Source organism: Esox lucius, chromosome 9, assembly GCF_011004845.1.
Source record: "Esox lucius isolate fEsoLuc1 chromosome 9, fEsoLuc1.pri, whole genome shotgun sequence".
NCBI lineage: Eukaryota > Metazoa > Chordata > Actinopteri > Esociformes > Esocidae > Esox > Esox lucius.
The window spans coordinates 15,529,150-15,556,915 of record NC_047577.1 but is presented as its reverse complement, the minus strand read 5'-3'; the positions used below and the strand labels follow the sequence as shown (position 1 = coordinate 15,556,915).

General features: G+C 38.4%; 1 protein-coding gene across 3 annotated transcripts; it reads left to right on the top strand.

The window, feature by feature from the left end:
* Positions 1–372: 372 nt before the first annotated feature.
* LOC105012266 lies at positions 373–27,766 on the top strand. 3 transcript variants are annotated; one of them, XM_029121856.2, is made up of 6 exons: positions 373–473; positions 10,648–10,721; positions 10,935–11,258; positions 13,560–13,853; positions 26,171–26,296; positions 27,323–27,766. In XM_029121856.2, exons 1-6 carry the CDS (start codon positions 403–405, stop codon positions 27,361–27,363), a joined length of 930 nt encoding a protein of 309 aa, XP_028977689.2. In that variant the 5' UTR covers positions 373–402; the 3' UTR covers positions 27,364–27,766. The 3 variants fall into 3 exon arrangements, with proteins under 3 accessions (XP_028977689.2, XP_019905021.2, XP_028977691.2); XM_020049462.3 differs by lacking the exon at positions 373–473 and adding an exon at positions 2,546–2,632; XM_029121858.2 differs by lacking the exon at positions 373–473 and adding an exon at positions 3,973–4,231.

Sequence of the window (27,766 nt, the reverse complement as noted above, 5' to 3'; positions counted from 1 at the left end):
GAGCAGAAACACAATGTCCATAAGATTGCTCTATTCCAAACAATGGAGATGAAACTGACTGCAGCTCTGAACACCTTGTATAGAGAACAATGCAAGGTAATGCTCTGGAATGGTGTTCTTTATTGGCGTCTGATTTGCCTAAACTCAAACACCAGGTGGCGATGTTGCACGGTCCCGCACTCCGCCCTTTCTGGGAACCGTCACAACATTACCTGAAGAGCCAGTTTATTTGGCAAAGCTTGCGACACTAATCCAATATATAATGCGTGGGGAGAGCACGGTCTAAAGAAATATGTTGGAGAGGAACATCAACGGCTATGCGCGCGCGCACGCAAACATTAACACACCCATTGCTATTGTTATTTCTGTAGCCTGCTTAGACTGGTGCTAAGGGCTATTTGAATGTATTTGGGAGACAAAGATGTGTTATTTCTTTCCATTTCCGAGTTAACGCCAGGGATATTGATACTGGGGTGAGTTTGGCTAAAGATGTCAAAATGTTTTCGGTGTAGGCTACTTTCATCAAGCAGTGACGAAAAACAATGTTTAACAAACACCTGTCTGTCCTTCATTATTGCAGTCTACTGTATTTTCAAAATGTGGCTAAACAGGAGATGTAAACAAAGTTGGTGGATATACAACTTTTGTTTATAAATACTACAGCAGAACTTTTGAAAAATGTTAAATTGTATTAATTTGGCTTCACATGCAGAATATAAAGAGCCCTGTACCATATGGAAAATTAACTTAATTACAGTCACAGCGGAAGAGGTCATGTGTCATCTAAAAAAGAGGTCTGAAGATTAGCACTATGATATGATCATGTTTACTTTTGGAGAACCTCTTCAGCTCAGGGTCTGCTGCTAACTGTTTTACTATGGTGGGGAATCCGTAATTACATACGCAGTCTTGTGGGAGTCATTGACTTTGATGATTGGTTTGCATGGTCATATAATGGCCAAAGAATATCAGGCGATTTTAAAGGATCAAGGTCTTATACGCACTGCTAAACAAATACAAAAGTGGTTTGATGCCTTGATGATGTTAAACAACTTTCATGACCTCCCCAATCACAAGATCTGAACCTTTTTGAGAAGTTCTGAAGCACAGTGCAAAATAGATTTCCACATCCTGCATCCCTCAAAGAACAGGAGGCTTTTCATCATGTAGAAAGGTGCAGTATCCCACAACAGCATTCAATTAAGGATTGGAGCTGTTCTGATGGACAATCATATTATTTTGTCCACCCCCTGAGAGTATTGTACTGATTACTTGCTTCTGAGGCAGAGGACTAAAGATGGAGTAGGTCACCCGCCTTGTTTCATGGAGGTTCTGGTCTGTACTAGTAAATTGCTTTGCTGTATCGATAATTATGATTGGCCCTAGACATGACGTAATGATGTGTAAAATGATGACACCTTTTATATAATCGGCTAACTGTCTTGACCCAATGGGCTCTTTTCTGCTTACCTGTGTGCATAGCCTTTCAGCTCAGTGTCTGGTGTTTTCACTGATTCATTTTGTTAACGTGCAACCTGGTAATTCCAATTATACTACTTTCATCAGCCCCAACATGACAGCTAGCTTGTATTCCAGAGCATGTTGTGTCTTATGCGATGGCAGGCACAACACATCCTCAGATGAATTAAAATAGGATCAGCTACAACAAATTGGAATAGAATAAAATAAAAGATGGATACACTGACACCAATACAATTAATTTTTTCACCAACCAATCAGCCACCTCAGTTTAATATCTATTTTTGGAGAAGAAAGTGTTGTACAATTTCCTAGCTTTGTATTGCTCAGTATGTAAATCTCGGTTGGAATACCATAAAGGCAACCAAACATGGGCCTCCTTGTTCATGCAGGTTTGTTTCACTGTAAAAGTGAATGTAGGCACGAATGAAAATGAACATTAAAGTCACTTTTGACCATACATGGCCGGGATTTAATTTCCAAAATGGATTATAGAGCAGTCGCTAAATTCAAACACCTAAATATATTGACATGGGGTAACATGCCCCCCCTCCCTTATTACAATAACGTAACTCAACATTTGCTCTGCCACCAAACCTGACAAACAGCTTGAAAGTCTCAGATCGTGGGAGTTAACTGATTGACATGCTGTTTCCCTTTTAACCTGACTAGAAGTTTTTGTGATTTGTATGATGTTTGATTACATTAAGACGTGCAATCGAAATGTGATACATTTTGGCAAATTCGTTACTTATGTTATAAACACTCCTATAACATTTACTGTGCTCTCCACTTGCTGGTGCTCTCCAACTGCTGGTGTTTACTCTAACATTACCTAATATAAAGTAATCTTACAAATTCAGCTTGCAAGTATTTATGTAAAATAATTTACATTTCCTCTCAAGAACAGTCTGAATAACTCAGAAGTTAAAATTCTTATCGGCACCCATTTATACAAATCTGTGAAGTCTTCGCGTTTCGGTGTGATTGTAGCTTGCCCATTACATTGAGTTTAGTATTTCGTAATGTAAAATATGGGTGAGGTAGCTTACAGTTCCCTAAATAAATTGAAATCGAAAGTGTATGTCAGTCTGTCCATGTTGCAATCAGATTTACGCAGACCCAGACGAGAACAGCCTGAAACGATTGTGCGGTAAGACATGAACGTTTTGTCTGTAACTAATGTATGGTATTTTATCTTAATATTACCAGCGCATTGTTGCAAATTGATATTGCATTACAAGTAATATAACTGCCTGTTATTACACAACGGGCACCACTCCTGATATTAAAGTCAGTTCAATTTTAAATAAGTTTTTCTGCATGATTTGAATGCCTCTTGAGTCTTTGTTGCAGTATTACTGTATCATTGGAACTGTTGTCATGATTGTGCAAGTAGCCTAGCCTAGTTCACATGTTTTAGCCATGGTCATTGGGGACTTGGGACCGTCATTTCTTTTAATCCCACTTTGCAACGCGACAATGTAGATAAAGTCCGTGGGGGGAATAACTACGTGTGCAATTCATTGTAGAGGTGAATCATGTTTAATGGGTAACTCCTACAACGCTCTCTTCCCGCAAACATGCACTATTTTTATTTTTATTTAATTGACGCAAATTAGCATTTGTATATATACTTGTCTGACCGGCTATTATTGACCAAACGATTAAGTACTGAATTAATTGACTGAACTATTGTTATATAAACTTCCCATAAATAAACATTTCCCTGTACTATTGGTAGTATACTGTGAAGTTTGTCCAATTACTGTTTGGATTTTGTATGCAATCGATAATCTAAGTCGATGAGAACATATCTTAATGTCTAAAATGTAAATATTTACTTCACATATCTTTTAAATTGATGTGCTTAATTAAATTAATATGATGGGTATTGAATACTTTTGTCCCTCACTTATTACATGTATTTGGTATCATATGAATATATCTGTAACATTTCCTTCCAGTAGATCTCACTAGGGAGGTCCATCCTTGTTCAGATGTTTATTCCTCTGAGCATTTTTCATCTGCAATGCTGCAGAATATGTCAGGATGTTTTAAAATCACCATGGAGTCATACCAGACCTGTAGTTTATTTGTTTTTCTGTCATTATTGCACGCGTCATTTTTAAATGGTCAGTTCAAGTTAGGAGCGCCCCTACTGCAAAACATTTATTTTTATTTTTTTATTTAGCTATATTGACACCAGTTTTGGCAGATGGGAGGGTTTCCGAAGTAATTGTAATGTCGAAAATTGGCTTTGGCGGGTCGATTTACAAATAGGGGTGTACCGAAAAAACAGCGTCCGGTATATTTTTGTGTGGAGTGCGCGGGTGATTTTTCTAGTGACCGCTAGCTCAAATTGCGACATCTGCAGCTCGCAGTGGCATTTCCGGTGGCAGGTTGTGTAACTGCCGTCAGTTCATTAACATGCATTAGATTTCATTTATGTGGTGTGCAATTTCAGTACAGTTCTAATATAGTGTATGTGTATGAATGTATGTGTCTACATAATGTTCTGAATAGCTTGGGGCGGAACTAATTTGCACGTGCACTGCCCGTGTGGGGCAGTTTCGAGATATTCATGGATGGAAAGAGCGGTGATGTAACGTATTAAGCGCATTCCGTAAGAAAGTGTATTAATATTTTAAGTTAAGTTACTACATTGGATTTTTGTGAAGATAAGTTGGTATGCGACGTGTTGAAGATACAAGTTTCGGGTTTAGCTCCTTTGTAACAAGCTGCCAACGAGGTACGTTGAGAATGTTTACATGTTTTAGTTAACTTAGCCTGATAGCTTGCTTTGTTAATGTTGTAAGCTAGTGTTGCAATGTGGTTACGTCAAGTAGCTGTGATACGTGTTTTTTTGTTGGCAGTTTCACGGGTTTAATGGTCTACGATGGAATAAAGATCACCCTGTTTTTCACTAAACATCGTGTGTCCGCGCGTTATGGGGAGCTACAGGTTGAGATGCCACGGCATCTGCCCCGTTAGCAGTGGCATTTTTAGTGGCAGGTTGAGATGCCGGTGGCAGGTTGAGATGCCAACGATTTTTCCTGAGATGCCACGGCATCTTTCGCCGTTTATATGGTATTTCCGGTGGCAATCTAGGATGCCGCGGCACCTGCCGCTGTTTGTGTGGGTTGCCACCGGTTCACCGTAAGATGCCATGCCACATTTGACCGATTATGGGGTAGAACGGTGGCAAACAAGGGCTGTGTCCGAAATCACCCACTACTCAACATATACAACCAAACCAGTAGCCTTTCGTACTGTAGAGAAAAGAGCATATCCGACTGCAACTGCTGGTGTTTGTAGCATTTGCTAGTAAGATACCTTATAAATGTTAACATTTGCCAATATTAGACTTGGTGGAATTTTCATGACCCTATCTGTAAATAAAATCAACGTTTCTTTGATTATTTATATTTTATTTGTATTACTGTCTTGTGTTGCAGTGCTAAGGAAATAAATTGGTTGTAGCCTATGTTTTTAAATTTATAATGCAATGAAACAATACTTTACTCACTCAAATAAACGACTGCAGTTTAAAGCATGATTACATTAGGGGAACAATATTTAGGCTATAGGCTTACACTTGGCAAAGCACCTGCCAATGTTTGTGGCAATTGCTGTCCCCTGTGGCAGCTGTCCCTTTCTGATTGTAAATTAAACAAGATGTTGTAACAGATGACCCAATCAAAATTATTGACTTTAAACCCTCAACATTTATAGCTTACTATACTAGGTGATATTTATATGTATCTGTGCAACACAGGATTCCAATTTAAAACTTTGTACAAAGGTCTTTGTATGAATTACTAGGCTGTATTTAGGAACAAACTCTTTAATATAACATAATATAAAAATATTTTAACAATCACTGTTCCTCAAATCTTGCAAAGAGTCTGTAATTGTTTTTATCAACAAGTTCTTTCCAAAAGTTGTCGTAGTCCTTTTTTTTTTTTGAAGACAAATGTTGTGTTATGTCGGATAAGAATATTTTCCTGCAGTAAAAAAAGTATGTTATTGATAATTTGTTTTTCCCAAGTGAAGATTTCAGACTTATAGAGCATTTTCAGTACATCTGAAAGAAACCTAAAAAAAAATTGTACCAACAAATGCTGTATTTATTAACACTGTGGGTTCCATCTAAAACCCTCCAAAATGTCAGTATATATTCATAATTGTCTTAATTGTACATGTAAATAAAATAAATAAATGGTAATGCAACTAATCTGTATCCAGAGCATCTCCAATACACATCAAAAAAAGCAAAAAATCTTCCTGTCACAGTAAGCGACGTTGTATTGTATGGTCAAGCAACCGACAACACCCAAGTGCTGCTCTGAGAAAAAGGTGGACAGTGATCCTCTTTATACTATTCAGATGACGCCCTGCAGGGTTGCCAGGTATGGAAGGTAATTTAAGTATTGCAGCTTCAGATGTACATTATGCTTCTTATAAGGAGTTATAATTATCTGATATGTGAATTGTTTGAAAGGCTACATTTTGGACAATTATTAATGTATTACTTACTTACCTTGCATTTATCCTCCTTCTCTCTTGTTCAATTAAATTAAATTCCAACAACTATATATATAGAGATATATATTTTTTTACTGTAGAACCATTTTATTCTTCCAGTCATACAACTAACATTGATTGATTGTGGTAACAAACCACAATCAATCAAACCTGCAGACACCTTGTCAGTGACAACATACCAGTATTTGGGCACCAGAGCAAAGAAGCTCTTGTTGCCTCATTTTCATAAATAATTAGCAAAAAATGCCTATGTTTCCAATACATCGGCATGTGTTATACTGTTCTTAGGCTAAATATCATGCACTATGGATTACTTTAAGTCCATAAACTATATTTTCAAATTTGACAATCACCTCATGCCACTTGTGATAATATAGTGTCCTTATCATAACTGTTGCCTCAGCACACTTTAAATGGGTAATGTTTTAATGGATACATTAAGAGAAAACAAGTGTTCCTACAAACAACATAAAGCATCGCAAGTAATTAACCATCAGGGCTGATTTCTATATTCTTACAGGACAAACACAAATCTGGCAACCATTTTACACAACCACACAAAGATGTCTTGTGTACTCTAATGTAATTGTAATAATATATATTGTTTTTCAATTTAATTTAGCAAACTGTATTCAGATGATTAATATTATAAGGCAAAGTGAAGTTTATGTATGCTATGTGGAACCTTTCATAAACATTTTGTGCTCTAGGCTACATAATAAAAACTAAAGATTGCATAAAACATGATGCATTTGATTTTGGTGCTCATGTGCTGTATTCATGTGATTTATGTGTTCTATGTCTATCTGCTTTTATCTATGCTCCTATGTTTTCTGTCTGTGCTTATGTGCCTGCTGGTGACAGGTGAAAACAATGATAGCATAAACAAATACAGTATATAGACACGTTTTAATATGAATGCTAACAGAAGAGTGCAGGTGAAAGAAAAGGTTATTTTACTTTAGATGTAGCGTATTGGATATAGCAACTTGAAAGACGCAAAAGACGAAGCCAGAGCTTGCTCAGAAACTCATGCTGTTGTTTCCATTCCCATGTGCTGTTAAATTATAAGTCACTGGCTGCTGATTGATGGATCTCTTCACTGGTTTTGTACTCTCTGTGAGGATATTTATGTAGGAGTTTTAAACACTTCAGTACTATTATCCATTAGTAGCCTAAAGCAGATGCATAGTGACATCCGCAAACCTCACCAAATGTTTACAGGTTGAAATGCCAAGTAACCTCCCACTGGAAAGTTAGTAATTTACAGAAAAAATAACGTTTATAAAACAAAAGGTTTGTGACTATCTTTTGTAAAATGTGTACAAAGTTCTCTTACTAAAGAAAAATAAAACAAACTGATTCTTCTTTTTATAAATCATGGCCTTCTTTACAGAAGAAATACGGTGTTTACAGCCTTATACAAAAAAGGTTTTGTCTTTATAGGTGATTTCCCCCCAGGGGAGGGGAGGGGGGGGGGTCGAATCCAACCTGCGGCCCCTTGCTGCATGTCTTCCCCTCTCTCTCTGTGCCCCTTTCCTGTCTATCTTCGGCTGTCACTAGCAATACAATTTTTTTTTTTAATAGTTGATTCCCACACTAGCCGCAGCTACAGGCTTCATATTTGGCCTCCGCTCCACCGACGGTCCACATCTTATATCCGGGAGATAGGCTTCTGCCAGCATGGCGACAGTCGGAGCTTCACAATCGCTCTTCAGAAAGCTATAGTCGTCCTGCTGATCAGGGTCTGAAAAAAAAATTATGTCAAGATTTAAAAAATAAAGGGGGCACCATCCTAAATATTGTTCCCCTAATGTAATCATGCTTTAAACTGCAGTCTTTTATTTGAGTGAGTAAAATGTTTTGTCAGGGCTACCACCAATTTTTTTCTTTAGCACTGCAACATAACAGACTGTGATACAAATAAAAGATTATAAATAATCAAAGAAATTTGAAAAAAATAAACAAATAGGGTCATGACAATGCTACCAAGTCTAATATTGGCAAATGTTAACATTTATAAACTATAAGGTATCTCACTAGCAAATGCTACAAACACCAGCAGTTGCAGTCAGATATGCTCTTTCCTCTACAGTACGAAAGGCTACTGGTTTGGTTGTATATGTTGAGTAGTGGGTGATTTCGGACACAGCCCTTGTTTGCCACCGTTCTACCCCATAATCGGTGTAGTAAATTTGTGGCATCTCAGGCTGCCACCGGAAATACCATATAAACGGAGAAAGATGCCGTGGCATGTCAGGAAAATCGTTGGCATCTCAACCTGCCACATAAAAAAATTCCACTGCTAACGGGCAGATGCCGTGGCATCTCAACCGGAAATGCCACAGCGAGCTGCCGATGCCGCTATTTGAGCTAGCCCCTGCTGGATTTTTCGGTTTACAGTCAATAAGATCTGGCAACCCTGATTGACACCTTGCTATTAACTTGTTGGAATTCATGGTGAAATGTCTTTATCATGGGTACGTGAGTGTTCAACTATTTGTAATACAAATATAACTCAATGATTAGTTTGCTTTCCAACAATTCCTTATCAAATATAGCATATATTTATTGGCTAATTAGCTCTCTAGCTCTGTATGTTCGTATCGAGTTTGACTGACCCATATTTTTTGTTTGCCTTGCCTACTTTTTGTTGATGGACAGCAATCTCAGTATTATGCCACAAATTCTTGATTGGATTAATTGAAAAAAAAACATTTACCTCTTTGTTCCTTAGCCACTGTACTGTAGCTTTGGCTGTTGCACTTGCAATGAAAGCTTTCTGCCTAGTTCTAGCTCTCTTGCATCAGGCAGCAGGTTTTTCTAAGGAATTCTATAAATTGCTTTATTAACTTCCCTAATCCTTGACAATGAGACACCCCCTCATAACATGATGCTGCCGACATCATGCTTCACAGTACGGATGTTGTTCTTTGGCTGATGGAGCATGTTTTATTTGTGCCAAATGTAACAATTTGCATGTAGGCACAGAAGTTCCATTTTACATTTCAGACCAGAACATTTTTTCCTACATGGCTACAGAGTTCCCGTTGATTATTGGCATATTTTAAACCGGGTTCAAGGATGGTGTTCTTGACGAATTGATTCCACCAGATTTCTGGTGTGTTGGTGATATTCTTTCTTTTTTTCATGTACACTAAAAACCTGTATCTCTGTCAAAGTTGCGGTTGGCCTCTTGGTAAAGTTTCTCCTAGTTGCATCCAGTTTGAATGGAACAGCCTGATCTAGGCATGCTGTTTTTTGTTCCATACACTCTGCTTGTTAATAATCATCTTGACGTTGCTCCAAGGATGTTTACATGTAACGGAGGCCAGTGAGTACAGAGCTGTGCAATGAGACCCACCCGGGTTTGAGTCTGAGTAGGATCTGTTACATACATAAGGCCTTTAAATATTATATACCCATCCTCCAATCTGTCTTTCCATGCTGTTGTTGCTTAGATCTTTTGAAAGTTGCTTAGTCCACATAGTTAAAGATTTTCTCTGCAGTTGCCTACCAAACCTATGAAAACTGCAGAATGTATCCTAAAACCATGTGGATCTGTACAGCTGTACACAGATTGAGGCAATGAACTTGGTGTCTGACCCCCTTACACACATTAGCGGTGAAATTGCTTGTCGTTCCGCTGTCAAAAACGGGAGGCGGCTGAAATCGTCCCATCTCTGTGGTTTTGACCAATCAGTTACTTTAAACATGCGACCCCAAATGTTGCAGCCTATCATTACGCGGGCACCATTTATACCGCAATCCCCAACTAATAGAAAAGTAGCTTATTGCGTTCAAGATCTAGTACATTTTTTACATTTGGCCAATGTCTTTCCTGCTCCCGATATTGAGGAACCGGTCTTTTGTCCCCTTTATAGCAATATCTTTTAGCATATCTAAGGGCAGTGTTTCTTAACCCTGCTCCTGGACTTCCCCCTGCCATGCATGTTTTCGTTCTCTCCCTGCGCTAACACCTCATGTAGTTCATGAAGGACTTGATAATGATCTGGGCCCAGTTCCCCAATAACGTTGCACTTTGGACGGTTTAACGATGCAAGTAGCCTTAAGACAGACTTTGTTATTACAGATTTACTCCTGTTTCCCAAAGCACCACGTACGTTGCTCTTTATAAAGTGCATCATAAGTTCTACTTTACGGCTATTTAGAATGGAATTAGGCCACCTTCGGTGTTTGGAATGGAATAAGGCCATGAATACCTTTTTATAGTCTGCTGCATGTCGATAAAGCTTGATTACTAATCAGATGCATATAATATCACTGGCGATGTATGCTACTACAACTTAGGCAATAGGAAAATGTAAAACTCGAAAAAGTAGTGAAATTTAGTTTTGAGGAAACATCATATCCAACCAATGGGATGGACTTCAGCCGATCATATGTCCTGAAATCGACCACAACATCAGTTCCTCCCTGGCGTATTGCACATTTAAAATGGAGCTTAAGACAAAAAAATTAAAGCTCAGAAGCTCCAGCTAAAAAAAATTAGCCAGTATAAAATACAATAAGTGATATACATTTTTTTCTTTCTTCTTAGACTTACTGCACACTGTTGTGAGATGTGTTTTCATTGTATATTTCTCTATTTATTCTCAGGAATCCAAAGATGAGTTTAGTTATCACCATGTTGTTTTTGGCGATCCCCTGTGCCTGTTACAGCAAATCTGAGAGTATGTTTTCCATCTTCAGCTTATTCCATTGTTTTCAGCTTATTGTTAACCTTCTGTGTTGTTGAGATTACAGTATATATTTTTACTATGAATAAATTGAAGTATAATAACATTTGTAACAACATGAAAACACTGATTACTTTTATGATATTATGAAATGGACTAGTAAATATCTTTGTAAATGTCACCTCTGCTCTCTGATTTTTCTCACAGAATATTTTGAATTGGACTGTAAACAGGAAGTCTCTGGGGTTAATGGCCAGCAGTCATTGCTGGAATGTATAGTGAAATGTAGGGAAGATACCGTGACCATCATAGGAGTGAACTGGAAGAAGATGGGAAAGGTTTTGTTGGGCTACTATAAAGGCAAAACAGATGTGTCCCCTGGATTCCAGTTTGCTGTACCTGGTTGGAACAAGTCATCTAATGTGTCCCTGTTGTTGACCAACACCAAGATGGAAGACATGGGGGAGTATGAATGCGAGGTGCTAACTGACTTGGGGCATGATAAAAACACAGTCAGCCTCCGTGTCACCGGTAAGTCCTCTAACTCTCTAAAAAGCCAAGGTTCTTGGAGGGAACCCCTATAGGTTCTTACAAGAGGGTTAAAGGGTTCTAAGTATGCTTTGAAAATCCTTTTGGGATAGATTTTTGAGCAGCCATGTTGTTTATCTGGTTCTTTGAGTAACAAGTATAAATGGTTCTTTTCAATACCATTTGACATTTTTCCTTTAAAGAACTTACAGGTTTCCCCTACAGTTTCAAAATAAAGGATACTCTAATAAAATGTTTCTTGTTAGGTGTAGTCTAATCTGCCAATTGAATTTTTACAAATTGAGAATTTAAGAAAATATATGAACCTTGTGATTTTCAGCCACTCTTGGGAAACAATATACTTTTTGATTATAGCCATCAATGCGATATGTTGCCATAGACTTGGAAACTGGAAGCGCCCACATTTTACCATCTTGGTTACATGGGTCACGTGACCCATACATTTTCTCTTAGAAAAACAGAACTAAAGGTAAAACAGGAATTTCATATGTCTGTCTGTTTTTGTACATGTGAGTTTGGACAGCATAGCATGAGCCAGAATTACTTTCTGTTTCAGAGTGACAATGTTTCCTCAAATTGTACTGATCAGTTCCAGTGGAAATGTTCACTAACCTTCATAATTTTTTTCTGCTCTTAGTATTCAAACTTGGTGATTAAATTGAGAAATGTTCCATATTCTTCCTGAAAAATAGATTAGCAGTACTTATATGGTCTGCTTTTGTGTAGACAAATATTTATCTCATTGTTGTCGACATTCCCATTTTATGTAGCTGGTACTTGAAATGGGAATTCTGAAAGGTGGTGGGGACTGTGTAATTTATGCAGAGAAACATAACATCTGTCCATTTGAGATTAAAGTAATTTAATCTCAAATGAAAGTTATTTATTGAGGGGTTGTTTTATTATGTTTTAAAACTGGAAAACGTACGCTATTCCACTGCATGATGAGGAAATAGCATGTGCAAATATTCAACCAAGACTTACTATACTTTGCTGGTAAATGGCCTCATCACAACTTGAAAGATCTTTCCAACCCTGACAGTCTTTGGTGAGCTGTTTAATGTAGGGGTGCACATTTTTATAAAGATAATAATACAATTTGATAGAAAGTGAATTAAGCTAAAATCTCAAATAAGCTTTAACATATGGATTGACATTGAAAAAGTCTGTTTTAACTGTTTACCCACTCCAGCTGTATTCTGTGTCTGCTACGGGTGTCAAAAAAATAAACCTTTATATTGCACCCGGTTCAAATGTTATCATAGGATTGAATGGATGTTATCAGCCTCATAGATATAGGTCAGAAGGGGCCTGCTATGCCTACTGGTAGGCTCAGAAGGCTGTTATCATCCATTCGCATGGTTAATCACGGATTAATACACGAGAAGACTCCAGATCCAATCCCAGAAGAATTCAGGTCGCTGCTACAGGTAAGACCATTAAAATGGGTTAATGTTAGGGTAAGTCTACAGGTAAGACCATTAAAATGAGAGCCTTTAAACTGTGATGATTTTGTCAATACTAAATTATCTAAATACTAAATTAACCATGCGAATGGATGATAACAGCCTTCTGAGCCTAACAGTAGGCTAGCAGGCCCCTTCTGACCCATATCTATGAGGGTGATAACCACTGATAACGCCCATTCAATCCAATGATAACATTCGAATCGCCTGTATATTGGGGTTGACAGAAAATTCTGTAATTAGCTGTATTTTAAGGTTTTAGTAAAATAATTGCCTAACGCTAAATAATTATAACAATATAGGCATGAGGTTGTCTAAAGCAATTGTCAGCCAAATAAGGTAAAATGCACACTTTTTCTAACTGTAAATAACTTTGGTCTATTTTGCCCCACATATGTACATTGATGTACATGAAAATGTATTTAGCGTATGTATTTAAATACATATTTTATCATTTGTATTTCAATGGGCTCAACTGTAGTCTGATGTATTTTCTGACCAGATGGTTTATAGAGCTGTATATTACGTGTTTTAAATATGACCTAATTAAGCAAATGCTCATATCCAGAGAAACTGAGTTGAGTATACACATTTTGAAACAACAAATGCTTGATTAAAGCCACAAACCTGGTTTTCTAAGCACTGTGATGTAATTACTGAGCTATGGGGGACCTATTTTGTTACAATACTTAGTATAATTCCTCTATTTGATTTTGATACTTATTTTTTAAGAGTATTTGGTAATTGTATTTTGTAATTGAACCAATTAATTTGTGTCCATCCCTGCACATGTATAATAATACAATGTCTCTTCCAGCTATGAACACAACTCCAACCATGAACTCCAGTCCTGAAAACAACATTAAAGAGACCATTTACTGCAACTCCACAGACAGTGCCGAGGAAAAAATGATCTGGTGGTTTGATGAGGATAGCAAGAACTTGACAGACCGTTCTGAACTGGTGGCCCAAAAAAAAGACAATGGACGGTTTAGCATTTCCAGTAAATTAACAGTGAGAAAGGATATATCCAAACACTACACATGCAACGTTCTCAGCATCAACGGAGACGTGGAGAGAACAGTATCATTTGAGCCCCGTTCTAGGACCAGTAAGTTCTACCACAGTTCCTAACTATATGGCTATATATAATGTTGACAATGTAATCCTTTGTGCAACCTGGTCCAAAACTGCCCTTCACTCTGTCACTGCTACCTTTACTGAAACAATTCATCGTCAGTGTTGTCCACTTTTAAAAGCATCATGTTTTTTAGTAAGTAGATAAAAAATGTAATTGGATGAAAACAGAATTTAAATATGTGTGTTGGTTTTGAGATATGACAATAATACAATTGTTATGGGCTCAACCGAATACGGCTGATGGTAGAACCTCGGATTCAAGAGGAACAGTGTGGTTTTCGTCCGGGCCGTGGAACACTGGACCAGCTCTATACCCTCTACGGGGTGCTGGAGGGTTCATGGGAGTTTGCCCAACCAATCCACATGTGTTTTGTGTATTTGGAGAAGGCATTCGACGGGGTCCCTTGTGGCATCCTGTGGAGAGTGCAATATGGAATATGGGGTCCTGGGTCTTTTGCTAAGGGCTGTCAGGTCCCTGTATGACCAAAGCAGGAGCTTGGTTCGCATTGCCGGCAGTAAGTCAGACATGTTCCCAGTGCATGTTGGACTCTGGCAGGGCTGCCCTTTGTCGCCGGTTCTGTTTGTAATTTTTATGAGGGTGTCAGGTTTGGGGACCACACGATTTCGACTCTGCTCTTTGCAGATGATGTCGTCGTGTTGGCCCCTTCAAACCAGGACCTTCAGCATGCACTGGGACTGTTTGCAGCCGAGTGTGAAGCAGTGGGTATGAGAATCAGTACCTCCAAATCCGAGGCCATGGTCCTCAATCGGAAAAGGGTGGCTTGCCCACTTCAGGTTGGTGGAGAGTGCCTGCCTCAAGTGGAGGAGTTTAAGTATCTAGGGGTCCTGTTCACGAGGGAGGGAAGGATGGAACGGGAGATTGACAGACTGATCGGTGCAGCTTCTGCAGTAATGTGGTCGATGTATCGGTCTGTCGTGTTGAAGAAAGAGTTGAGCCGCAGGGCGAAGCTCTCGATTTACCGGTCAATCTACGTTCCTACTCTCACCTATGGTCATGAGCTTTGGGTCATGACCGAAAGGACAACATCCCGGATACAGGCGGCCAAAATGAGCTTTCTTCACAGGGTGGCTGGGCGATCCCTTAGGGTGAGAACCTCGGTCATCCGGGAGGAGCTCAGAGGGGTCAGCTGAGGTGGCTTGGGCATCTGTTTCGGATGCCTCCGGAACGCCTTCCTGGGATAATTGTGAATCGGGATAATCCTCACGAGTGACTTGAAAAAGTTCTGACAGTCGCTGATGTTTCCCTGACTGCTTGTTTTAAGTGGGGCGCACATCTCATCTCACTTTGTACATAGTCCACTTAACATCCTCTGCAATAGGAAAGCGTTAATAAATAGCCTACAATATAAACACAATTATAATTAGTGATACATGTATAATAACGTATATTCTATTCATATTTTCTACAATTTGGACAGGCATTTGCATATAGCGGGAAGCGAAGACGTGATCGGAATCTTTTTTTTTTTGGTAACTACTAAGTGTGGTGGTTATACTAGCCTACTGTTGTAAAGGAATTGGAAAACTAGTTTATTCTTTGTATCATTCTCCATCGCAATGAATAGCCTAAAATACTGTTGACTATGTGTGTGAGGTGATGATAATGTAGAAGCACCATAACTCCTTTAAGTACGTTCATTTTAATTAGACTGCTATCAGACACCCCACACACACCTTTATAGCCTACACATGTACACAGGCCAGGTAGGACTACACATGTACACAGGCCAGGTAGGCTTAATTTGTGCTCAAGCTCCTATTCAACAAATACATGAAAACCCACACATTAGAGGGTGAGGGAGATATACATTTATAATACACACACTTCTTGGCTCCCCATTTTAAAATAGGAATGTCTTTATGAAAATACTAAATTGTAGATTGTAAAAAGCTGAGACTGGCCCAGCTATAATATAAAATGCATGTGCAACCTCAATGTCCACTGCCAGACAGGTAGCAATTTAGCGGACTTAATGCAGCCTTTTTGTCTTCAGGACATATGTGTCTGGTATCCTAATTATCTTACACAAATTAAAGATCTGATTATACCTCATCCCTGGCATATTTCGGTTTGGATATTACCGACTTTAGATATCAGTCGGGTTGGGTATTGATTTTACAACTAATCAGATGGATATTTTGGGTATCCGATAATAATGTCACGGATACAGTTCGGCAGGGTTATATATTTTGTGATCCCACGAAGACCTCGACATTAGGACACTTTCTTTGCGGACACTGAAGCACATTCAAGTGGTTCTAAGACGTTTATTTTTGCGCATCCTCCAGGAAGAGACCGATGATAGGCTGATGGAAATAATGGGTCTTTTCGTAATTTATGTTTGCATACTTGCAATGGAGATTTTGGAGAAAGTTTTTTTTAAAGCTTTTAGTGAGATATGCGCTCCACCACTTAAATAAAACAAGTAGTCGGGAACAAGAAATGTCAGGAAAAAAAATAAAACCGGTAGTCAGGTGACTGGCAAGAGCTTTTTCAAGTCACTCCTCTACGGATCAGATGTGAAAATAGATTTGATTTCGTACGTGTACTGACCTCTGGCTGCATTAACTTCTGTGTATTTTATGTGCCTTATTAGCTAACTAGGCTTATTTGATGTTGATTCTTCATAATAACTTTAGAATTCATTGTTATGTTGTGTGCATCACATGTAGATAGTCAATGTTATTTTGGCCCATGCATTTTCAGTACACTCTCAGAAAGAAAGGTACAAGCGCTTGTCACTGGAGTGGTACCCTAAAGGTACAAAAGCTATGGGTTCAAAGTTGTACCCTTGTGCATTGTACCTTTTCATGTTCCTAGGGGGTCAAATATGTACCTTTTTCATTTACCCTAAAGAGACAAAATGTCTCTTTATGGTACAACATGAGTGACAAGGCTATTTGTACCTTTTCAGGTACAAATGTGTCACTTGATTGTACCTTTAAAAGTGGACAATGTAAAATGTTTTGCTACAGAAAAAAACAGGCAAATATTATCTAGATTTTTTTTAGTTTAATTTCATGAATATAACATTTTACATTAAATTCATAAATGACAATAAAATAAGGTTCACAATACACATCACTTTGAAATATTCACCAGTACAATATAAATTCCAATACAACACATTTTTATCAATACACAATAAATCTATTCATCAAATCCATCAATAAAGTCATTACTTTGAAATATTCACCAACAATCTGTCATCCACAGTATAGCTATCAAGGTGTGAATAATGTATCTCTTGGCCTGGCAGAAAAAGTTACCAATCAGTGTCGAATTTAACATGGTATGCATGGAAGTGTGAAAGATATGATACTGGAATCAGCATTTTCCCACACAAAACCCATTTTGTGTCGATGTTTAAAATGCATCTCAAAAAACAAGGGAATATCCTTAGAATGAACTGTAGCAATAACAAAAATGTCTTTAAAAGCATATTTAAAATGTTATTCTGAAATTTCAGATACACTTTGGAACTTTGTCCTTGAAATCGATTCCTACAAAGTTTGGAAGAGAGGCCTGAAGTTGGGCCAGCAAAGATTCAAATGGTGTCCCAGTACTCTTTCCTGGTACTTTTTCAAAGTCACACAAAATCCTGGAGGAAAACTCCCAGCACTGTTTGTATTGGTGACGGCTACTTAGTGTTGTAGTTATGTTGATGAAGTTTCTAATATTACTGGCAACATTTTTTAAAATACTGATACTGAATAGGTCCATATATTAACGTAAGTCGCGAGTAATGTATCATGTAATGGCACTATAGGTGTAATAATCCCAAGTACATCTTTCATTTCCCTGAGGAACTCAGGTACTAACATGGGAAGACTATTTTTTACGGTATATGCCATGACAATCTGAAATCTCACGACATAAGAGGAACACATTCCAATATTTAGTGGAACACGGTGTGCTACTAAAAAAGGGAGCAACCTAAAAAGACACCACTTTGAACTATCCAACTATTTTAGACTTGTTTAAATGTATTTCGGACAGCAGTACTGGTCGGTTTGCCTTGTCATTTTGACCTATTGAGATTTTCTGTAACTCCTCTTTTACTTCTGTTATAGTGATATGCTTCTCTCTATGAGCTGAGTGGCAGACCGGTCCAAGATGGCGGTCCCACGGCTCGTCAGCGCCAGTAGGCAGTAGCGGTCGATGCGGCGTCTACTCTTTATTTTGTCAGTAACCGTTACAATTCCAGGACCCTCCTTTTGTGAATTCAGCTCATTGCGTTAGCCTATTGCGCTGGACAATTGCTCAACGTAAACAGTGAGGTCAATGTTTTTATTTACTAAATGTGCATTATCGGTGGGACTTTTTTTTTATTTAGCCCCAAAATGGGACTGAGCAAAATCCCAATTTTCCTGTCGTGATTTTTAGACCACGGTCCGAAGACTGGATCTGGAGAAAGTAAAACTTTCGCTGATTTGATGTGCAGACGAAGCCAAACATATGAGGTAAGGCCTTCATCAGGCCTTCATGGTCAAGTAGCTGCTAGGAAACCACTGCCAAGGAGAGGCAACATGCAGAAGAGATTTGTTTGGCCCAAGAAACACAAGGAATGGACATTAGAGCAGCGGAAATCTGTGCTTTGGTCTGATGAGTCCAAATTTGAGATCTTTGGTTCCACCTGCTGTGTCTTTGTGCGACGCAGAAAATGTGAACGGATGGATTCTACATACCTGGTTCCCACTGTGAAGCATGGAGGAGGATGTGTGATGGTGTGGGGGTGCTTTATTGGATTTATTCAAAATTGGAGGCATGCTGAACCAGTACTGAACCAACAAGTGCTAAGCATCTCTGGGAACTCCTTCAAGACGGTTGGAAAACCATTTCAGGTGACTACCTCTTGAAGCTCATCAAGAGAATGCCAAGAGTGTGCAAAGCAGTAATCAGAGCAAAGGGTGGCTACTTTGAAGAAACTAGAATAGAAGACATGTTTTCAGTTATTTCACACTTTTTTGTTAAGTACATAATTCCATATGTGTTCATTCATAGTTTTGATGCCTTCAGTGAGAATCTACAATGTAAATAGTCATGCAAATAAAGGAAACACATTGAATGAGAAGGTGTGTCCAAACTTTTGGCCTGTACTGTATGTTCTCCTTTCCTTATCACATACATCCTGCATGGCAACGTGTCAGCATATTGGATTCATAGCTCGCATTGCTTTGACATGTTTAGGGCTTTTAAAAAGACTGTATAAAACTTGGAAATAGTGGCTTTTAAAATGTTGTTGGTTTTGAATTAATAGGCTACAGGCCGAGATATATGGATGTTCAGAAGAGTTGCGAAATACAGTACAATTTCTTTAATATATTATATATAATGACAAATTTGTATGAATTTGGCTTTGGATAGAATACATCTATTTTAATACGGTTATGATATTAAGACATGATATTAGAATGTATTCCCCAAACCTTATTATTTTAATACAATTATTTTATAAATATTTTATATTGTTTATGTCTTTCCTTATTATAGAAGGCTAAATGCTATTTGAAAGAGATTTTGGTGTAGCTAAGTTGTAATATACAATTTAAATAAGAAGGTTCTGTTCAGGGAACATTCAATAGAATTTTTGAGAAGTACCACTGGGGACTTAAATGGCTGTAACAGGTATTTCTATTCTGCCTTCAGATGTTCAAACCTTACAAAACAAGGAAGAATCAATATACTCAAAGTTTTTATCTTCATTAGAAAGTTGTTTGGGAAAAGAATCATGGATTTTGTCCAAAATACATATTTCCACCTGTATCATTTCTTAACTGATCACCAGTTCTTTGTCTGGGTTCCTATAGCATGGTATATGATTTGAAAGGGTTGTTTCTAAGCTTTATTAAGATGTATCATGTTTTCATATAGGGTGTTGCCACACTAAATTATACTAATTAATACAAAAGCAGCTCTTGGTCAATAAAGCAATGGAACATTCTGCCCAGGCTGGAAAGGGTTATATCGGTAAAGTTTTTGTGTGCTGTGGGTCATGAACTATGCCACCAACAGTATATTATTCACAGCAGTTACATATATGTACCTTTCAGCAATACATAATCCTTGGGTACCGTTTTTTTTTTACTTGTAAAAGGTACATATTAGTACCCCACGGTAACATTATTGTACCTTAGGGGTTTACATTTGTGAAAATGATACCTTAAAGAACAAAAATTTACCTTTACTGTACCTTTATTTCTGAGAGTGTAGGAAAGCGTTAACAATTAGCCTGCAATATAAACATAATTATAATTGGAAAATCGAAAGAGATGTGTATTATGTATATTCTATTAATATTTTCAGCAATTTGCAGTTAAACACTTTTTTTCCCTGCATGCATCATAGCTGCATGTCTTCTAGGATATCTTTGGTTTGTTTGGGCTCAACATTGTTTCAACTGCTTATTTTCCGTGGTAATGGAATGGACAGGTATTTGCATATAGCGGGAAGTGGACATGTGATCAGAAGCTTTTTTTGTAGACTAGTAAGTGTAGTGATTAGACCAGGGACATCACTAGAAAATCATGGATGTGGGGTCTAAGCCTCGTTTTGGTGGATCTGGGCATACTGAAAATGTAAAGAGAAGACAAATAGAACATCATAATTTTTGCGGGCCAAAATAACATTGTCCATCTGCATGATCTGCACAATACATGATGCGCCATGACAGGGAGCTGTTATAATGAATTATAAAGAATCCCCAAATCAAACAGGCCTATCCTTAGTTAATAAGGCACATAAGCACCGGTAAGAAATGACATCTATTTTTACTTCTGATCCTCAGATAAGTGACTTGAAAAATCTCTTGCCAGTCACCGAAGTGTTTCTGACTACTTGTTTTATTTAACTGGTGGTGCAAGCGCGCAGAATTTCTTTTTTAGATTAGATTCAACTTTGTCATTAAACATGTACAGTACAACGAAATGCAGTTAGCATCTAACAAGAAGTGCGTCTAGAGTTTACTTGTATTAAGTATAATGTATGTTACAGATGTGACATACAGATATGCAATGAATGCAAGTGCAGCACAAATGGGAATTCTAAATGCCAATTGACATCCTCTGCAATGTATTATGAATGAAGTTGGCAACTATATACATTTAGAGATGTATTGTTTTTAGAGTATTAGTTAATTATGAAAAATCTTCTTTGATATTATTGTAATTGCTTTTTAAATGCACAAGAACAATATTTATGTAATGGAAGAATATCTAATCAGCCATTTTGAGCCAGAAACCAGAGCTGTCATTGGGATTGTCATTAATTGGGATAAAATCGTAAATTGGGATAATTTTGGCCAGGATAATTGTGTCATGAAATTCTCAAATCGTCCCACCCTTGGCCCTGATCCAGGTCTGGGACGAGACCCCCACCAGACCCCCAGGACACCATCGTCCGTCTCATCAGGAGCATGCCCAGATTTTGAAATAATGAGAATATCGCACAATTGTGAATCTGTCTAGAACAGACCATCCTCAAAAACTGAGTATGTGGATGAGCCATGCACTAGTCAGGTAGGACAATAAGAGGCCTATGGCACCTCAAAATAAGTTAGTCTTCCACGGTTGAGCTGGGAGACACTGTTCTGCAACAACAGCCCTGTGGGGTATTCCATCAAAGCAGATAAAGAAAAATCCAGGCTAATTTCGAAAAGTATCAATAAAAATAGACAAGTTAAGAAAAGCATGTTTTACCTCTTTCACGGTCTTCTAAAGCCAATAGTTAATTGACATAAGCCTAGACTATGGATGAATCTCGAATTGCATACAAGTACAGTAGGTACCTCGTGGATGATAAAGGAGTTACCGTTTAGTATATAGTAAGCTAGTATGCCAGTGTTTGGACCTACCTTTTCATAATATTGTGTCTCAAGATTAAATTTTGTCATGCATTTACATCACGCCAAGTTTAAATATTTTCCTAGACACTATTAAGTATTTTGTTAAACTGACAAACATTTCTTATTAAGTTTACTAACACCAAAGATAGCATCTATGAACTGTGGCTTTTGCCACTGGCCGTTTTAAAAGCTTATACTAATAAGCTTAGACTATACTAATACTAGTATATTACTGCTTGGAATAGTCATGAGAATTGAGGAATTGCTTGCGTGACTGAAGACAAACTTTGCACTGCCAAAGTAATTTAATTTCGGGGCACAAAAGTGTTCGACATTGATACAGTAACTATAAATATGCAGTAGGTGACTGTAACTGAAAACTCCTCCTCTTTCACTGCGCAAGTGTGGTCTACATTACCCCTAAAAGCATGCATGGATGCATACTTAGAAAATCCACCAGAAATAATAGACCATCTGGGAACTTTTGGCATACATAATTTTAACGTACAATGGTTTGAGGCATACTAATCTTCTCGCATACTAATCTGGCATACTGTATAGTATGCAAGTATGCAATTTAAGATTCAGCCTATACAGTGAGGGGGAAAAGTATTTGATCCCCTGCTGATTTTTTACATTTGCCCACTGACAAAACATTTCTCAGTCTATTTTAATGGTTGGTTTGTTTGAACAGTAAGAGACAGAATAACAACAAAAAAATCCAGAAAAACACATGTCAAAAATGTTATTTATTGATTTGCATTTTAATGAGTGAAAAAAGTATTTGACCCCTCTGCAAAACATGACTTCGTACTTGGTGGCAAAACCCTTGTTGGCAATCACAGAGGTCTGACATTTCTTCTAGTGCACTACTCTGTGCAGCTCTTCTCCAAGTCATTAAGGTTTCAAGGCTGACGTTTGGCAACTCGAACCATCAGCTCCCTCCACACATTTTTTCTATGGGATTAAGGTCTGGAGACTGGCTAGGCCACTCCAGGACCTTAATGTGCTTCTTCTTGAGCCACTCCTTTGTTACCTTGGCCGTGTGTTTTGGGTCGTTGTCATGCTGGAATACCCATACATGAACCATTTTCAATGACCTGGCTGAGGGAAGGAGGTTCTCACCCAAGATTTGACGGTTCATGGCCCCGTCCATCGTCCCTTTGATGCACTGAAGTTTTCCGGTCCCCTTAGCAGAAAAACACCCCCAAAGCATAATGTTTCCTCCTCCATGTTTGACAGTGGGGATGGTGTTCTTGGGGTCATAGGCAGCATTCCTCCTCCTCCAAACACGGCGAGTTGAGTTGGTGCCTAAGAGCTTGATTTTGGTCTCATCTGACCATAACACTTTCACCCAGTTCTCCTCTGAATCATTCAGATGTTCATTGGCAAACTTCAGACAGGCCTGTACGTGTGCTTTTTTGAGCAGGGGGACCTTGCGGGAGCTGCAGGATTTCAGTCCTTTACGACATAGTGTGTTACCAATTGTTTTTTTGGTGACTATGGTCCCAGCTGCCTTGAGATCATTGACAAGGTCCTCCCGTGTAGTTCTGGGCTGATTCCTCACCATTCTAATGATCATTGCAACTCCACGAGGTGAGATCTTTCATGGAGCCCCAGACTGTGGGAGATTGACATTCTTTTGTGTTTCTTTCATTTGCGAATAATCGCACCAACTTTTACCACCTTCTTACCAAGTTGCTTGGCGATGGTCTTGTAGCCCATTCCAGCCTTGTGTAGGTCTACAATCTTGTGACTGACATCCTTGGACAAGATTGGAAAAGTATCAATCAGATACTTGGACAGCTCTTTGGTCTTGGCCATGGTAGAGAGTTTGGAATCTGATTGATTGCTTCTGTGGTCAGATGTCTTATACAGGTTACAAACTGAGATTAGTAGAACTCCCTTTAAGAGTGTGCTCCTAATCTCAGCTCATTACATGTATAAAAGACACCTGGGAGCCAGAAATCTTTCTGATTGAGAGGGGATCAAATACTCCACTCACTAAACTGATCGTTTCTTTGTCAGTGGGCAAACGTACAAAATCAGCAGGGGATCAAATACTTTTCCCCCTCACTGTATATTCAATCCTCAACAAACCTGTGGATGAAGGTGCTCAGATTCTACACAAAGCATTTACACCATCAGCCCCAAGGGTCTTCAGAGACAGAAGTTCCCCACTGGGCTTCCCTGATGAATATCTGTGGGAGAGGTACAGGTTCAGTAGGCCCAGCAAAGTTTACCTATGCAGTCTGCAGGAACCACACAAGGAAGCACACTCAACGTAGCCTAGCCTTGACCACTGTTCAGTCTGTCTGCATAGCTCTGTGTTTCTTTGCATGTGGGACATTCTTGTAGAGTGTGGGTGATGCAGAAGGTCTTGTAAAGGCAACTGCATGCCAAGAAATAAGGGTATACCTTACTCTAAAGTAGCACCTGAATATTTTCATCACTATCCCTGGTCAACTTGAAACACAAACAATCAAGGGGGCATTATTTGTGATTGTTAAAATTAATGAAAGTAACCCACAGGTTGACAAGCCTCTGTATTAACGTAATCCTCTTTTTCAGGCTTCCCCAATGTAATAGGATAAATAGACTGTACCCATATGCATGCCAGTAAATCGGAAATCTTTCCATAGCCTAAACGAACAGGCATCTACTAGGGGCATCTGTCCACAAACTGTCTGGCAGAATAGTAGCAATTGGATTTAGATGAAATGTGCACATCTGTGAAAATAGTTCAAATAAGTTTCGATGTCAACAATTTGGATTTAAACTGCGTTACCCTGGCAGATTTTCACATAAATGTACATTTCAATGTCTGCCTCACCGAATGTAGTAACTGTACTGTACAGAGATATTGTTTCACTTTACCTTATCAGCACAGATCGATCTGGTATTTCCTTTCCTAAGCAAGTATGTCATAGCACTAACATGTAGCTGGAAAAAAACCTTTGTAAAACCAGATTTGAAAACTCACATTGTCAGACCCAAAGTTAAAAATATTATTCTTGAATGTGAGCAATGTTATATTATCAATGAGATAATTCGGAACTGGAATTTACATTTTGAAAGACACCACTGCATCATCTCTTCTTAATCATGCTGAGCAATTTAAAATGAAGGCTCTGCCAACCAAGTGTGCCACATCATTGGTAATCCTCTGCTATCAGATTATCTGTAATGGAAGTTTCCTGATATCTAATATCAAAGCTGTTGCCACGTTCTTTCTTTGCTATTCAGTTGAATAATCTCAGCGAACGACTTTGGCTTTTAATCTGTCAGAAATGTTTTGCCAAGCTATCTCCCACACCTTGTCAATTGCGGCAGTATTGCAGTTTGTGATGACTCCTTTAAATTCTTCATAAAGTCCCACCAGCAGGGTTTGTTCAGAAGATCACTTCTCTAGTTTTAGCCAATTATTTGCGACATTCGATGATCGATTGTTCTGGGCTGCTTCTATACTCCATGTGTGTGAACAATGCAAGCTTGTTCAAGCCAGGTTTGAGTTAACGTTGACCAGACACAGCTAGACTGTGGAACGGCTAATAACATAGCTTGAGCGTTAAGTGGAAGTTGGCGTTCATTCAAACAGGGCTATTTCAATTAAGCGCGTATTTCATTAATGGCGTTGATGGTGCTTGACAAAAGTGCTCTTTATGGGGGAGTGGCAAAAAGAAAACAATGATAATAAAATCTTGGCTAGACAAAAGACCTAAATATAGCTTTTGAGACCAAAATTCACTAGAGGATCACGAAAGATTCCCATCCAACTTGACCAAGACTGAGGAAAATGTGTCCAGATATGCAAGGCTTGGAGAGACTTAAGACATACTACCGAATAGACTCATGACTGTAATTGCTGCCACAGGTGCCTTTACCAAAATTCTGTGTTGCCATGATGATGACGATGATGATGCAGTAGCAAATCTACAAAAAGCTGCAACAATAACATTTTGGAAAATGCCAAAGGGGGTGAACACTTTTGAGAGCCACTGTAGATGTTGAGGATGTCCCCCTTTGTGAAAGCAAGTCTAAACATCCCAGTCTGCCCAATTGTCTTATCTTTTCATTCTTACGAATTGTGAAACTCTGTCCCCAGTCTAATCTACTTTTTTTTGCACATTCTCATTAATGACCTCTTAATTATGGTATGTGCAGTTATTCCCCTGGAAATTCCATTCTGTCACTGTATAGATCACATATAAAGCGATTTTTAATTGGTTTATAATCTGGGGTCAACCTGCTGTTCTTAAAATCTGGTGGGCTGATAGTTAGGTCATATGACACATGTGGTAATGAGAAAGTGATAGTGAACTGTTAGACTGAATCCATTTTACCTGGATTTTACTCTATATTAAATCTAATTTACTCAATAATTGTCAATTAATTGTAAATTTTGTCTCTCCACATATCACAGAAGATACTGCGGCCCCCCCAAGGCGGATTTCCATGAGTGTGATCATTGTCATAGTAGCTTCAAGCCTTTTTTTTCTTTTTCTTTTTTTTATGTTCTGTTTTTTTATTAGGAGGTGCTCCCGACAAAGTAAGTACATGATTTGCCATTCTCATAGAGACTATTGCCCAGTACATGTCAGCTACATAATTGCTTGTTTATTATGCTACAATTTCCAAGACACAGCAAAGACTCAAGACACTAGATTATACTGTGTCAATTTGCAGATTTCGATAGCTTGAGACTCCTTCTACAGTAGCAAATTTTTTGGAACGAGCCCCCACAGAGCTTTGCATGTGTCAAGACAATTCTGCCGAAACTGTATCAAGTTTCTATGCAGTGTGCACGCATATCATTCTATTGTTTTGTGATTGACGGCCACAATCCTGCGTGGTAAATCTTGAACATTTTGGTGTGAATTCAAAAGCTATGGAATTGATTATGCAAACCAAGATACGTCTAATGTAGCATCTAACATTTTTATTCTTTCTCGTAATGTACACAAGCAAATTGTCAGTGTGTTACATATCTGATCAGATGTTTCATTTACACTGGCCTTGCTTCCAGCAAATCTGCAAATTGAATAATTTTAAATTGGATACTCCAAGTAGATTAAGGAGATTCCAAGCTTTCTGCACATACATTACATGCCTAAACCAAATTTTACGACACTTCGCTCAGTTTGTCGCATGTTTCGTTAAAGCGAACCAGCGCAGTGGTGGTACACCTGAGCCATATCAGGTTTGAATGTTTTCCTGATTGATCGATCGCAGTCGTAATGGTATAGATGGTTGTCCTAGTTCAGTAGAACCATTTAGAACCATTGGACTCAACAGTGTTCCTATTGGGCACGACATTGCAGCACAGCCATATTGATAAATATCGTTTTTCGGTTACTTGTGAAGTTCCGGTGTCATGTCTGATATGCCGTACATATGGAAATGTATCTTATCCTATTACACACTTTAGGAGTTTTCTGTGTAGGTTAGCTTACCAATTTTCAGCATCACAACAATTTTTTGAATAGAGATTAAGTATTTGTTTAACAAACACATACAATAATCAGGACTCCTCTATTGTTGTCATAAGCAATTGATTAATGCTTTTCTGTTTAAGGACCCTGTGTCTACGCCAGAAGTCCCACGTCAGCAACTTGAAAGGGAAGATGTCTGATGTTTTAGCTACACCTTATACATCTGCACGTTATATTAACGTTTCTATATTGGGTTGCCGCTCTACTAGTACCATACCATCTTCTTCCGCTTATCCGGGGCTTATACTACTCGACTATGTAAACACTACCAGACCAGACCTTTACTCTAGGCCAAGGTTCATATATCATTCAGTATGATAAGAGCTTTACTAAAAACATGTAGCATCACTAAATGAATGACATCCCCATTCAAAAAGCAAAGTTTTTTTAATAATCAGCTTTCAGTGGATATTGTTCTTCTTGTGCTTTGATTCTGCTACTCTTTATAGCAGAGTATTTTTTTGGCATGTAATGTTTTTGAGGAAAAAACCCAAAAAACACCAGGTTTAATAAATGCTTTTAAGATA

What these genes read in the sequence shown, in the direction of transcription:
- LOC105012266 (XM_029121856.2), top strand. Translation starts at nt 403, where the DNA reads ATGTATTTGGGAGACAAAGATGTGTTATTTCTTTCCATTTCCGAGTTA. An exon ending in CCAGGGATATTGATACTGGG is followed by an intron (nt 474 to 10,647) that starts GTGAGTTTGGCT and finishes ATTTATTCTCAG; the next exon opens with GAATCCAAAGATGAGTTTAG. An exon ending in CTGTTACAGCAAATCTGAGA is followed by an intron (nt 10,722 to 10,934) that starts GTATGTTTTCCA and finishes TTTTTCTCACAG; the next exon opens with AATATTTTGAATTGGACTGT.